The 16162-nt window shown below is 35.1% G+C and overlaps 1 protein-coding gene across 5 annotated transcripts in view; it reads right to left on the reverse strand.

Moving 5' to 3' along the window:
- Positions 1 to 16162, reverse strand: part of IQCM (IQ motif containing M) — a 646606-nt gene that overhangs the window by 384144 nt on the left and 246300 nt on the right. For all 5 annotated transcript variants that reach the window (XR_010120562.1, XR_008657267.2, XR_008657268.1 and 2 more), the window contains one exon: positions 1469 to 1667. Coding sequence is in view for 2 of the 5 variants with exons in the window: in XM_063638261.1 (XP_063494331.1) it covers positions 1469 to 1667 (199 nt within the window). In the remaining 3 variants the exon portion in view is untranslated. The remainder of the gene's footprint in view (positions 1 to 1468; positions 1668 to 16162) is intronic.

The following is a 16162-nucleotide window of genomic DNA, read 5'->3' on the forward strand; positions in this document are numbered from 1 at the left end:
ACTTTAAAATTATAAATATTTAGAGAAAAATATTGAAAGCAAGTAAGAGCCTAGAAGCTTTACATTGAGGAACATACCCTGTTTTGTGTCTTTATAATTTTTTAATATCATTATTACTTATACCAAAACACATGCAAACAAACAGCACAAAAATTTTTAAAGGAAAAGGACATTTTTAATTGTGGAAAAATATTCATATTAAAATATAGCAATCTCTGTGGTCTTTTGATGTATGACTGGTAAGATAATTTGATGCTGCTTCATTATTTCCAAATAATTCCAAACTAAATTTTTCATAGGGAATGGAAATTGTACAGTCTCTTGAGTAACCTTAAACTTGGAGCAGACATTCTAGCAGACACTGTCCACAGCAACAAACTCTGAAGTGGCAGTAAAGCAATATGACTATGGAAGTCTCCCAGTGGAGGGACTGCCACAGTGCTGACAATTATCCAGTGATTTGCTGTGCACCCTCTAGAGCAGAAAGTTATCAAGAATTCCCCCAACAGCAACCCTTCACACAGGCACAGTCCAGGAAACTTACTATTAACTGCATTACAGGCTGTCACACTAGGATTTTGACAGTAGGCAAAACAACTTTAACCACATCAACAAAACAATCATCCAACAGACAAAGCACCATGCCAGTGATGGAATAAAAAAGAAAATCAATGATCATAACAAATTTTATAACCAAATAAAAGTCAACAATCTACTTTATATTGGCTCTGATCCTTTAAAAGTAATTTTTTTAATTGCAAATTCTATCTCCATATAGAAATTCAGCATTTTCTTTATCAGTTAAATCCCTCCTTTTCACCCTCATCTTTGGCCCATTCTTTCTCAATTTTTTAGATTCATTTTTGTCCCAGAGGTTATGAATGATTCTATAATTATTTCTGATATTAGGAAATGCTATAATTAAATTATATAGCATGTATCAAATGTGTGTAAACAGAACTTTAAGGATGTGTGTGCGTGTGATCTCCTTAGACTGCCATGATAAACTTTTACAATTATATTAATTCATCCACTCAAGAGGTATTTGTTGAGTGCCTACATATAATCAAATACAATAGGTATTTGTTGAGTGCCTACTACATACTAGACCCCATTCTAGGCATTGGAATACAGAAACAAACAAGACAGATGTGGTGGCAGGCACCTGTAATCCCAGCTACTCAGGAGGCTGAGGCAGGAGAATTGCTTGAACCCAGGAGGCAGAGGTTGCAGTGAGCCAAGATCATGCCATTGCACTCCAGCCTGGACGACAACAGCAAAACTCTATCTCCAAAAAAACAACAACAAAAAAAAAACAAAAACAAAACAAACAAACAAGAAAAGTATGTACACAGAATTTTACTTAGAAAAATCAGAGGCATATTGACCAGATGACTATTCAAAATTCTACTTAATTGAATCTAATGAGAAATTTTAAACACATTATAATATCTGATGGATCTCTTACCTTGGTCATTACTCTTTGCAATCTTTTCCGTTCAAGCCATCCCCTGACATGTGCCTGCATGATGGTGACCATTCTAATCAATTTTGGGGTAATCACGAATTTTTTTCTTTCTCGGAACACTTGGAAGATTTCTATGTGTGGTCCAATTCTTTTAACTTTACTGTCAAGTTTATCAGTTTCATTTGGAGTACCTTTTATCCTAAAAATAAAACAATTTCTTATTATAGATAATATGAAAAATTAACGCTTCCACAGTTTTAAATTATTTCAATGATGAATACATTGAAATAGGAAATATATTATAATTGGTACATAGAATTCAATACATGGTATCACCAGGACACATCAGTAAAGTCCTCCAAAGAAGGTTGAATATGCCAAGATCAATATTACATGGATAAAATTAACCTTCTAATGAAAATAAATCCAAAAGAAAGTAAATTTGTCAGTCTATCTACAACTATTCCAAAAAGAATGTTTTCATATGACACGGCAGGTTAGTTCAAATAATTTTCCTGTCCCAGAAGCTATTTTAAACTACAGAGTACTTCAAAATTATTTGATTATTTTGCACTGATATTCTGTTAACCAAACATCATCAGAAAAGTAACTTCCATTGAAATGCTTTGAATTGAGAGTCTCTGTACTATGGTGGTAGGATCATGGCCTATAGGATCAGCAGATGGGAAGGGTGATACTGCAAACAATGACCAGTCTGCAATACGGCTATGGGTGACTGTGGTAGTTAATAATGAGTGTCAACTTGACCGGATTGAAGGAACAAAGTATTGATCCTGAGTGTGTCTGTGAGGGTGTTGCCAAAGGAGATTAACACTTAAGTCAGTGGGCTGGGAAAGACAGACCTACCCTTAATCTGGGTGGGCACAACCTAATCAACTGCCAGTGCAGCTAGAATATAAGCAGGCAGAAAAATGTGAAAAGAGAGACTGGCCTAGTCTCCTAGGCTACATCTTTCTTCTATACTGGATGCCTCCTCAAACATCAGACTCTAAGTCCTTCAGTCTTGAACTCCAACTGGCTCTCCTTGCTCCTCAGCCTGCAGACGGCCTATTGTGGGACCTCCTTATGGTCATATGAGTTAATACTTAATAAATTCATATATATATTCCATTAGTTCTGTCCCTCTAGAGAACCCTAATACAGTGGCCCTAGCAGTGATTAATAACATTTGAGAAAACTGAAGATTTACTACCATTAACAGATTATCTGTAATCTTGGTAACCTTGTGTCAGCTTTTTCTTTATATGTATATACCTGTTATGTTTTACATATGATAGCCAGTTTTTTCGAAGTCTTCCAAAGTCCAAAGTCTAGTTCTCTTGCAATTTTTAGCATATAAAAATGCTTTCTTCTTCTTAATGTTTTTATTTCTGCCCTCTCACAAATGGAGTTCCACTGACTGAGATGCCAAGGTAAATTCATTCACCAGGGCCGAGTCTTGCCCCAAAAATGATCTGTACCTACACCTCTGAATCCCAGACCCAAGTTTCTTGATTCTCAGAGTGAATCTGTGACTCACGCTCACTCTGTTTTTGCATTATTTTCTTAGTCTGTTTAATTTTTATGTTAAGTTTATTCTTAAGTCTTGTTCTGTTTTGTACATGGCTATTATTTTTATTCTCTTGGTAACTGAAATGTGGAGTATGATTTTTATTATTTGACCCAGCCACAAAGTTGCTGTTTGGTGGTAGATGGCAGGAAATCCCAGTTCTGTCTTTTCATATTTGTCTTTCTGTAGTTATTCTTGAAGCTTGTACTATCTCCTGATATTCTCTATATTGTATGTCATTTGAACACTAGCATAACACCATTTTTGAACACTAGTTTGAATATCATTCAAGAGAAAATTTCCCACCCACTAGAATGGAGATCAGCCCCAGGTTAAGAAATTCTCATAAGAAGAATTTGTTGGAGATCTTTTTTACTTCCTGAACTTCCTACTCCCAAGTAGCTGCAATGAACCAGTGAGATTTGTTGAAGCACAGAAAACTGTGCTGTATATTTATTTTTGACCTATATCTGTATAACTGAGGCTGCTAGTTCTCTTTGTGTCTATGTGTGTAAATGAAAAAAAGTCCTTTTCCTCTTTGCAAAAGGAAATAAATTAGCCTTGTACAACATTCTTATAACTGTAGCTCTTTTGTATCAGTGGCTGATTCATTCTATCATTCTCTTTCACTCTCTTGAAAATTTTTATAAATTACTGAGCCAAATATATATCATTTTGTACACTGAGGGATAGATGTCTTATTAAACAAAGCTGCCAGAAGAGCTGAAGAATAGGAAACAAAGTTTTGTATTTGTTTGTTTAAATTAAGACTGATTTTGAATAGCTTAGAAAAGAGGCAGCTCTGCCTTCTAAGATGATTTTTGCTTGGCTAATATAATAAATTTTAGGAATGGGCATTGATGTATGAGATCAAGTGGAATGCAGGTGAAACGGTAATTATTACTTCTGGCTTGTCCACAGCATCAAGATCTACTATGAAATCTAAGAGATTCTGAGTTGACATCTTTTTCTCATTTCTCTCAGAGGAAATAAGAGGACTGTTATAGAAATAGTTGAATACCCAAGCCAAAAAGTGAGGGAAGGTTTCATGTTCTAACAAGATGCAAATAGCAAAGGAATATGTGTGATGGTAGGGTGATATGTAATGTGTATTATTGAAGTGACAGCTCTAGGTCATTACAGTCTTCTGGTCTCCTAAGTTGCCTTGAAAGGCACAGAGTTTTTAATCCTCTACTGAAAAGTTTGTGTGTGTGTGTATGTGTGTGTGTGTGCGTGCATGTGTACGAGAGAGAGAGAGAGAAAAGAGACAAAGAAAGACAGACACAGACAACAGAGGCAGAGAGAGAATTGAAAGTTATTTGGGGTAAAAGCTGTAGTTAATATGAGTGATCAGAACTCTATTACATAAAAAATATGAAGAAATGCAAGCATGTTTACAAAATGATGAATGTGATTTGTCTGGTTTTCATTAACAATTGAAAAGAAATGAATTTTATCTTAGGTCTGAAACAGATGAACTTTGATCAATACTATATCTCTAGATAATTGAAATGTTAAAGAAAAGACAAGAACAATTTATAGAAGTGAACAATTTATAGAAGTCTTGATGGAAAACAAATTGTATTTACAAATAATGAGTTTGAAAAGAAGCTAATACACTAAATTTTGACAATGGTAAATTTTGATGAGCTTAACCATAAAACAGAGAGGCTTGCGAATCCTTAACTATAAAACATTACATAGGTGGTATATTTTAAAAGTAAAATTAGAATATGATATCACTTTTGTTACACTGACAAACTGATTTTTGATTACAGTCTGCTCTTAACATAGGGAAAACGATTCTGTGCCTTCAAAATACTTTGCCCATATATCAAAAAGTTCATTTTATCACATAAGTATTCCTTTTATTGTGCTTGTGAATCTTTTTTCTCTTCTTTGTGACTTTTTTGCAAAGTTTGGTATTCCTAACATTTAAAGTTACTTAGTTACTTGAGTCTCTGTTACTTCTTTTTTACTCAAAAGGCACCTGTGACTTCTGTTCATGTTTTACTTCATCTGACAATTTTTTCAATATTTTCCCCACATTCAAGTTCCAAATTTTATTTTATTATTATTATCCTTTTTTGAGACAGAGTCTCGCTCTGTCACCCAGGCCGGAGTGCAGCGGTGCGATCTAGTCTCACCACAACCTCCGCCTCCCGAGTTCAAGCAATTATCATGCCTCAGCCTCCCAAGTAGCTGGGATTAGAGGCGTGTGCCACCACACACAGCTAATTTTTTGTATTTTTAGTAGAGATGGGGTTTTGCTATGCTGGCCAGGTGGGTCTTAAACTCCTGTCCTCAAATGATCCCCTGCCTCCACCTCTCAAAGTGTTGGGATTACAGGCATGAACCACGGTGCCAGGCCTCAAGTTGCAAATTAAAAAAACAAATGAACAAAACAATTATAATGTCTTTTTAACCTATCTTTTGGGTATCCCAGATGGCTTCAGGATCATACCAAAGATTTTCTTCTTCACTATATAAAAGGAGGGCTGCAAGACATGACAAGGTATGTCTTGTGTGGTTGTTATACAAATGTTATAACAATTTTATTTTTTTTAAGCCAAAGATGTTTCCTATATATTTGTCCTTATGTTTACTTCTGCATATTAGGACCATTGGCTCAAAAGCTTGCCAGCTCCAAATTCAAAATTCTTAGACATTCAGTTGTTTTAAATATGGCCCAAATAAGCATATTTTTAGCCGTTTAGAGTCTACTTGCTTTGCCTACACCATGAAATTGCTTCCAATATCTGTTAGACATCAGTAAGGCACATCCTGGGGCTATAAAAGACCTCATGCCACTGCTGCTCTTTGGAGTGCAATGACCCAGAGATTCTCCATCCTGTGGTTGAGTGTCATCATCTAGACATGGAAGTCCCCTCTCTGATTTCCCTCTCCCACAGGAGATCGCTACTCCTTCTGGGTAGTGGCTCCAGGTCACGGTCTCTGGAAGGCCTTTGCTGGGAGAGACCTCTCATGCAAACCTATCCATGTGCTGCCCAAATAAAGCTTGGCATGGGCTACTGCCACTTCAGGGTCATGTCTTTTCCTTGACAAGACTCATGATCCTTGACCTTGTTACAATGCTCCATATTTTTATCTAATTCAATACTGTATTGAGGGCTGTCCTGTTTATCAAATCTCAAAATATAAAAAGAGGTGACTAATCAGGAAAATTTTGGCCTAAGTTGAATATATAACAAATAAAATATTAATAAAGGCAGGTACAGTGGCTCCATGCCTGTTATCCCACCACTTAGGGGGGCTGCGGCAGGTGGATCATTTGAATCCAGGAGTTCAAGACCAGCCTGAGCCACAAGGTGAAACTCTGTCTCTACAAAAACAACTATGAAAAATTAGCCAGGCATGGTGGCACATGCTACCATGGGAGGCTGAAGTGGGAGGATTGCCCAAACCCAGGAAGTCGAGGCTGCAGTAAGCCATGATTGTGCCACTGCACTCCAGCCTGGGTGACAGAGTGGGACCCTATCTCAAACTACACATGTACATATATATATTTTTACATTAACATAAACATATTAGAAGCACAGTGCGGTATATTGATGGCCAATTAAAGCCTCCTTAAATCCATACCTTTGCAACGTGATTGTGCAGCCCTACTCATCAAGAGGTGGAGCCTGTTCACCTACTCTAGGACTACGAGCTGGTCTTGTGAATCAGTCTAGCCAATAGAATCCAATGGAGTGATAATGTGCCAGTTCTAAGTATGTGCTTTAAGAGACTTTACACAGTTTCATTCTTTCAGAACCCTACATCTACATGACAATAAGCCAGCAAGTCTCTAAAGGATGAGAAGCCACATGGGGAAGAGAGAAGTTGTACCCACTAGCGTGAGCCCAGGTCTGGACCAGATCATCATTATTGTTGCACAAGAAATAATAAATAGCTGTTGTTTTAAGCCACTAAGTTTTGTGATGTCATTGTGGCAATAGATAACTGATGCATATACTTAGGTTTATACTCAAAGACTAACACAATAACTGTCAAATTGATTTTTTGAAAGATTTTGTTTCAGAGGTAAATTATCTGTCAAGTCGTGACATTAGGGATGAAATTTTTAAAACCTTGATGTTTGTCAATGTCCTTGTTGTCAATATGTTCTTATTTCAAGGTGATCAATGACTAAATCTATACAGAAAAAAAATATGTATGTCTTCAGTAGAGGACTCCATTCCTCTCCACTCTAAGATTGTTGATTATTACAGCAAATTTTTGCTACACATATTATACAAATCAATCATATCGTTAGCAGGTAGTTTCTGCCCAAAGCCCTGCTACAAGTTACAGGTTATAAATTTCATCTTTTGAAAGAAACATCAAAAGAACGGTAGCCTTATGAACAATGCATTTTCTTAACAATTTATAGTAGCAGAAAAAGACTTATGGGTACAGGTTTCTCAGTTTAAACTGACATCATAACCATGAACCTGTTAGACTAAGCAAAAGAACTGATTCAGGATTTCAGGACTTTTTTTCATCCACAAACAGAAAACTTCATATGGTAGTCTGCTTAAACCAAGATCAGCAAAATAAGAATTAATTATCTAGAATTGAATACACTGATTGAATTATGTTTCATATTTTTTTAATAAAATATGAGAAAGCTTTTTCTTTGAATCAATTTATAAACTTCAATTTGTTTGCTTTTACTAGTACAAACTGGAATGAAATATCCTTTAAATAGTATATAAATGGTTTCAACTAACCCCTCAGAACTTGAGGGGAAAAAAAGTCCTAATGAAAATGTTCATATATATAATAAGTTAATAAATCATTGTGAATAAGTTTATGGAAATTAAGAACACATTTTCATTTATTTTATCTTTAAAACAAAATAGAACAATAGTTAAATATATATATAACGTCTTTACTGAGTTCATTATAGAAGTATTTATTTACAAAGTTTTAATAAGAATTGATACTTTTTTCTATCATAATGTAATTGAAAAATCAAGTTTGTAATCCATTTTCCATTTTAATATATAACATTTGAAGGTAAGTCAGTAAACTAGTATGGTGGCTCCTATTAAGGAATGTGGATTTAATCTTTAGGTGAAAATGATGCCCACTAGGTCCTCCTAAAAATCCAGCTCGCTCTTTTCTATATTGGTTAGGGATTGCCAATTAATGGAATGTTACAGGAAAACACATATTGGGAAATTTGAGGACATTAAAAAGAGAAAGGGGGTGCTTTTACCATCATATGCAATGTAGGTAAAACCTGGAAGAAGAAAATTGGATGATTCCTAATTCCTAACCTCAGTGAAAAAACTGACAGGGGCAATAAAAATCCTGCTACATAAAATCATTACGAAAGAATATAATATGACCCCAGGGGATTTATCAGTCTTCTAGACAGAAGTTACTGATATGTTAGTATCATATGATTCTAGTTTTGCTAATGAAACAATAAAAGCATCCATGTTTTAATCCATTCCTTATTCCACATTTACCAATGAAACTGACTCAGTAAAACACCAAGTTAATGATATTGAATCAAAAGTTGCTAGAACATGGGCAGAGCATTCAAATAGAGATTTCCCTAAAGAAGACATACAAATTGCCAGCTCAACATCACTAATCATTAGGGAAATACAAATTAAAGCACAATGATTTATCACCTCACACATGTTAGAATTTACTATCAGAAAGAGAAAAGACAGCAAGTATTGGAGAGGATACAGAGAAAAGGCAACCCCCGCACACTGTTGGTGGGAATGTAAATTAGCACAACCTTATGGAAAACAGTACAGAGGTTCCTCAAAAAACGAAAAACAGAATACCATTTAATCCAGCTATACCACTCCTGGATACACATCCAAAGGAAATGAAATCAGTTTGTCAGAGATATCTGCACCACCATGCTCACTGCACCATTATTCACAATAGCCAAGATATGGAAACAACCTAAGTGTTTGCTAACATATGAATGAAAAAAAGAAGATGCAGTATATATACACAACGGAATACTATTCAGCCATAAAAGGAAGGAAATTCTGTAATTTGTGACAACATGGATGTACCTAGAGGACATTGTGCTAAGTGAAATAAGCCAGATACAGAAAGGCAAATACCACATGACCTCATTCATATGTGGAAACTAAAATGTTGATTCCACAAAAGTAGAGAGTAAAATGGTGGCAAAAAGAGCTGGAGCATTTGGGAGCAGGTGTTGGGGAGATGTTGGCCAAAGGATATAAAATGGTATTTACATAGGCGGAATAAGTCCAAGAGATCTACTGTACAACATGGTGACTATAGTTAACAATATATTGTATTGTTTTTTTTTTTTTGAGACGGAGTCTCGCTGTGTCGCCCAGGCTGGAGTGCAGTGGCGCAATATATTGTATTCTTGAAAAATGTTAAGAGTGTGGACATAAAGTGTTTACACCATAAAAATAATAACTATGTAAAGTAATGCGTATGTTAATTAGCTCGATGTAGTCATTCCACAACGTATATATACTTCGAAGCATCATGTTGTACACAATAAATACATACAATTTTGTCTGTAAATAAAAATAAATAATGAGTACACCAAAGAAACAGTTGCTGAACAAACTTATACAGTCACAACCATGCTTTATGAATGCATCTTGATCACAAGATAGGGATGAGAAAGCAAACAACTTAGCTTCCTCCATAATGCATAAGTAGTATATAATATCTTACAATCAAGGGGAATAAGCACCTGCTACCCTGTGACAAACAAACACAGGTAATTCTGTCTAGCACTAATCTCCAAAATAATTAGAATCTCTAGGGCTCCCCCTTTCTTTATATAAGTTATTACTGAATCTATAACCAAAGAATGACTCATAGATTTCACTGATACATGATGACCCTGGATGGAAAGGTAAAACATTAGTCAGTCATTTAGTTTTTGACCACCTAACACATTCCAAGAATAGTAATAATGTGCAGACAAGCAAAGGGGACTGGCTCCCTTCACATTATTTCAGATTTATACTTCTTTTCTGGATAAAACAATATCTATTGCTGATCTTTTTCTTTTATTTTCCTTTTATTAATATATTTTTATTTTTATTTTATTGTAGAAACAAAGTCTTGCTCTATCACCAAGGCTGGAGTGCAGTGGTACGATCACAGCTCACTGCAACCTCCAACTCCTGAGCTCAAGTGATTCTCCTACCTCAGTCTCCCAAGTAGCTGGGACTACAGGTATGCCTCACTAAGCCTGGCTCATTTTTCTTTTAGTTTCCAGGAACCAAACCTGTCTTCATAAAAGCATCTTTCACTTAATTTCAAATTTTATATCTCTATTAAAAGATACATATGTATATATATAAAATCTCCCTTCCAAAATGAACATCGAATATTTCATCTGCATTATATTTCCTAACTTTGGAATAATAATTTCTGAACATATTTTTGTGAGAACCACACAACCAGAGTGCCTTGAAGGTGTCATCATGTTCTCAAATAAATTTTTTCTTGTGATTAGTTAAAACACACACCGGGCAAAAAATAATTAGAAACATACATACAGAAAAATGTTTCAATAATTATTTTAAGTTAAAATAGAAATAAGGCACCATTTTTTACTTCCAAATTTAGGAGGAAAACCCTGTGAACCTATAAAATTCCAGTGAAAGTTTGGTTCAAGATGCATTTCCAACATTATTCTCAATTGTGTAATCTACTTGGAAAATAGATTGACTTGGCAATATGAATCAAGAGCATACAACCTAGTAATTTCCCTTTTGGAAATTTCCCCTAAGTATGAAAAAAGCTATATACATGAAGACATCCATCCCCAGTTTCATTTATAATAGAAAACTTTAGAAACAAGTATCTAAGTAAATTGTGTTAGACCCAATCAACAGACTATTATGAGGTCGTAAAGGTGTTGTTTTTGAACATTATGTAATAATTTGAGCAAATGCTTGTCATTTCAAAAATTGATATTAAAAAATAAGGATATTAAATTATATGCATTATATAATTGTAACTTTAAAAAATGTATGTATTTATATACATATATATATATATATAAGACTATACCACATAAAAGGCAATACCATTCAGGACATAGGCATGGGCAAGGACTTCATGTCTAAAACACCAAAAGCAATGGCAATAAAAGCCAAAATGGACAAATGGGATCTAATTAAACTAAAGAGCTTCTGCACAGCAAAAGAAACTACCATCAGAGTGAGCAGGCAACCTACAAAATGGGAGAAAATTTTCACAACCTACTCATCTGACAAAGGGCTGATATCCAAAATCTACAATGAACTCAAACAAATTTACAAGAAAAAAACAAATAACCCCATCAAAAAGTGGGAGAAGGATATGAACAGACACTTCTCAAAAGAAGACATTTATGCAGCCAAAAAACACATGAAAAAATGCTCATCATCACTGGCCATCAGAGAAATGCAAATCAAAACCACAATGAGATACCATCTCACATCAGTTAGAATGGTGATCATTAAAAAGTCAGGAAACAACAGGTACTGAAGAGGATGTGGAAAAATAGGAACGCTTTTACACTGTTGTTGGGACTGTAAACTAGTTCAACCATTGTGGAAGTCACTGTGGCGATTCCTCAGGGATCTAGAACTAGAAATATCATTTGACCCAGCAATCCCATTACTGGGTATATACCCAAAGGATTATAAATCATGCTGCTATAAAGACACATGCACACGTATGTTTATTGCGGTCATGCTGCTATAAAGACACATGCACATGTATGTTTATTGCGGCACTATTCACAATAGCAAAGACTTGGAACCAACCCAAATGTCCAACAATGATAGACTGGATTAAGAACATGTGGCACATATACACCATGGAATACTATGCAGCCATAAAAACTGATGAGTTCATGTTCTTTGTGGGAAATGGATGAAACTGGAAACCATCATTCTCAGTAAACTATCGCAAGGACAAAAAACCAAATACCTCATGTTCTCACTCATAGGTGGGAATTGAACAATGAGAACACATGGACACAGGAAGGGGAACATCACACTCTGGGGACTGTTGTGGGGTGGGGGGAGGGGGGAGGGATAGCATTAGGAGATATACCTAATGCTAAATGACAAGTTAATGGGTGCAGCACACCAACATGGCACATGTATATATATGTAACAAACCTGCACATTGTGCACATGTACCCTAAAACTTAAAGAATAATAATAATAAAAAATAAAAAATAATTAAAAAATAAAAAAATTTTTAAAAAGACTACAAAAACATGCCAATTATTATTAATGGTTATATTAACTCGGTGTTTCTAAATCAGGAATGGATAGGAATCATGACAATTATTTCCAAGGAACTCCTCTTCAGGACCTTCCTTCAAAGATTGTTTCATTGACTCCTTCAGTAAAACTGATGCAAATTCCTGATTAGATGCTGGGTTGTAAAAAAAAAAAAAAAAAATTAGGTTGTAAAGAAAAATGATAATTAGTTTCTTGTTTTCTAATTTTGTTCATATTTCCTAAAATAGGCTAGCATTCACTGTGTAAAGTAAAAGTATAATAATTAAATCCATTAATATCAGCAGTAGTGGTAGTAACAATCTTTTATTAAGCATTTATTTCAGACATACTTTCTCCTTCACTCTTCAAAATAGTATTGTTAGGGATGGAGGCAGTGATGTGCACCTGTAGTCTCAGCAAGTCAGGTGGCTTAGACAGGAGAATTGCTTGAGCCCAGGAATGAGAAACTAATCCAAGCAACCTAGTGAGACCCTGGCTCAAAAAAAAAAAATCAAAATTAAAAAAAAAAGTTTTGTTGGATAATTATTATTCTGATTTTATAAATGATAAATTTATAAGTAGTACATCCATAATTCCAAGCCCTCTTGATCCTCTGTGTGATGAAATCAAAGGAGGAAAAAATTATGTCATGACAACAGAAAGGTTGGTATTGACAATAGCCAATCCTCAATAGTTACGATGACTTGGGTAACTGGCTTTAGGTTTTTGTTCATTTGTTTGTTTCAGGAGTATTGAAAAATACAGCCATATCACAAATACAGACAGACTATTACAGAAATGTTCAATTTTATGCCACAGACTTTATGTTCATTCTTTATATAAGAATGAGTGGTAGATGAGATATGAGAAATGTATTGTGACTGTCAGATATATGGAGACTAAGTGACCTCCTCTGAGTTAGAGAATCATAGAAATTATTCTTTGCTTACCCTCCAAATGTAATTTTTAAATTTATCTTTCTTTACCATAGAATTTTGATACGGAGCAAATTGTCATTTTTACAGACATTTTTAGCCACTAAAGAGTCTCTATACAACTCTTAAAAAATCCTCATGAAAATAAAAATGTGAGTCATTAAAGGCAAGATACAAAACAAGTTTTCATCACAGAAGAGACCACTCCACTTGTTTTCATGCCATCTCCTACAAATGTCACTCTAAGAATGAGAGAAAGAACAGGGCTGACTGGCTGCCTTTTACTTTTTCATTTGAAGTTTGACAAATCTATGCTCAAAGCATCAAATCAAATAGTTTTCACAGAGATAAGAGATCATTATGCAAGATTACATGTGAGAAAAGATACAATAAGTTAATTAGAAAGTTAATCATGTCCGAACATTACACCCTGAGCTTGGCAAACATTTGAACAGGGAATTTCCTTTCAACTGCTAATGCTTATACGATAATATATATTAAACACTAAATCAGTTTTAGAGTTTGGTTCAGATATTGCTACTAATTAGTTTTGGCTGATACTGAAGTATTTTGTATGCTCCATTTATAAAAGCACTATTTGCCCATCTGTTCATAGGTTGAAAGTGATTAAGGATACTTATTTTGGCTGTTGTAAAAGCCAAATACTTTTTAAGCTGCAAATATGTGACAAAACCAGATCAGGTTGCCAAGTTCAGAAATATATTAAAAGAGATCTGTGATGCCTCCCTCCCCCAATTCCTCTTCCAACCTGCATTATTGAAAAGTAAATATGACTGCTTTCCTGATTAACTAGCATGCCTGCTTTGTCCAAATGCTTTGCAATTTAGTTATAATTTACACAATTTACTCTGATTTGGATCTTCTGCTACCAAGCTGTGTCGAGGGCTTTCGTTTCCTGTACGTGCAGCCTTGAAGTAGAAACATGTGATACTCTTGTGCTTTGAATGTAGGATTTGAAAGTAACTTGGGTAATGAGTGCAACAAGTTTGTGGCCTACTTTAAACCCCTAAATGATTTCTGTTAAGTTTGAAAACAATGCATTAAATTCAACATGGGTGATATAGATTTTTAAGGGGAGGGATGTAATACATGCTCGTGAAATTCATCTTTTGTCTCATTATTATTTTACTATTCCATTTCCACACGTTCCCAATGGCTCAGTACTTCACGCTGGTAAAACCTGTTCACTTCAAAAATCAGAGCAGCATTCCTGGGACTTTCTAAAATAAGATGCACTCCTCCTGAAGTGGAAGATAATGTCACTTTAATTCAGGCAAATTTTTAAAATAGTTTAAGTACCTAAAGGAGATGTAATTCTTGGGTGCCTTCTGTTCTCTTTTTGTACCCCACTCATTCCTCAAAATGCTACTCCATGCCAACCCCCAAAAAACAAGTGCCCTCCTATTTTTGACTGTTTCTAGGTCCACAGCAATCTGTTTAACTAGATCATATCAAAGGATGGAGATTGATATCCCATTTAAAATCTCTAAGAGAATTGGAATTTCTGGGTAGGATACTTTTTACCACCTATATAGATTCCTAGTTAGAACATTTCAGGTAGTAAAATGCTTAAGGCACTCAGTATGGGAGAAGAGAATTAGGCATGGGTGCAGGAGGCAGAAGACATTTTCCAGGCACATGATATCATGTCTAAGGAAAGAGGGGTCTTATTGTTATTACTGCTACTGCTGCTGCTTGGTTTCAATTTTCCAACAGATTTTCCTCAAAACAAAATAGAGACTTTTAAAATTCCAAATTCAGTTCAAAAAACACAATTATTTCTTTCCTTCTGGCATAGATAAACATTCTGCAGGAGCACTACTTATTATGAATTAAGTTGAAATTATCATTTCACATAATGGAAAAGCAAAACCAGAAAAAATACTGTTTTTATTCAAATTTAATCAATTCTGATTTTTTTTCTTTCCAAATTTTCAGGTTCAGGGTGTATACGTGCAGGATTTTTTATGGGTATATGGTATTTTGTGTTATGGAGTTTTGGAGTACAGATTATTTTGTCACCCAAGTAATAAGCACAGTACCCAAAAAGTAGTTTTTTGATCCTCACCCTCCTCCCACTCTCCACCCTGAAGTAGGCCCTTGTGTCTATTTTTCTCTTCCTTGTGTCCGTGTGTACTCAATATTTAGCTTGATTTGCTTTTTTATTATTATTTCAGTAGCTTTAAGGGTACAAGTGGTTTTTGGTTACATGGATGAATTGTATAGTGGTGAGGTTTGAGATTTTAGTGCACGTATCATGTAAGTGGTATTTGGTTTTTTGTTCCTGGATTAATCCGCTTAGGATAATGGCCTCCAGCTACACCCATGTTGCTGCAAAGAATAGGATTTTGTCCTTTTTTATGACTGCATAGTATTCTATGGTGTACATGTACCACATTTTCTTTATCTAGTCCACCACTGATGGACATTTAGGTTGATTCCATGTCTTTGCTATGGTGAATAGCATTGCCATGAACATGCATGTTTATGTGTCTTCATGGTAGAACAATTTATATTCCTTCGGGTATATACCCAGTAATGGGATTGCTAGGTTGAATGATAGTTTAAGTTCTCTGAGAAATCTCCAAACTGCTTTCCACAGTGGCTGAAACAATTTACATTCCCACCAGCAATGTATAAGTGCTCCCTTTTCTCCACAACCTCACCAGTATCTTATTTTTTGACTTAATAGTACCCATTCTTACTGGTGTGAGATGGTATCTCATTGTAAGTTTGGTTTGCATTTCTCCACTGATTAGTGATGTTAAGCATTTTTTATATGCTCATTGGCCACATATATGTCTTATTTTGGGGAAAATGTCTGTCCATGTCCTTTGCCCACTTTTTAATGGGGTTGTTTTTTGCTTGTTGATTTAAGTTCCTTATAGATTCTGGATATTAGACT

Source organism: Symphalangus syndactylus, chromosome 4, assembly GCF_028878055.3.
Source record: "Symphalangus syndactylus isolate Jambi chromosome 4, NHGRI_mSymSyn1-v2.1_pri, whole genome shotgun sequence".
NCBI lineage: Eukaryota > Metazoa > Chordata > Mammalia > Primates > Hylobatidae > Symphalangus > Symphalangus syndactylus.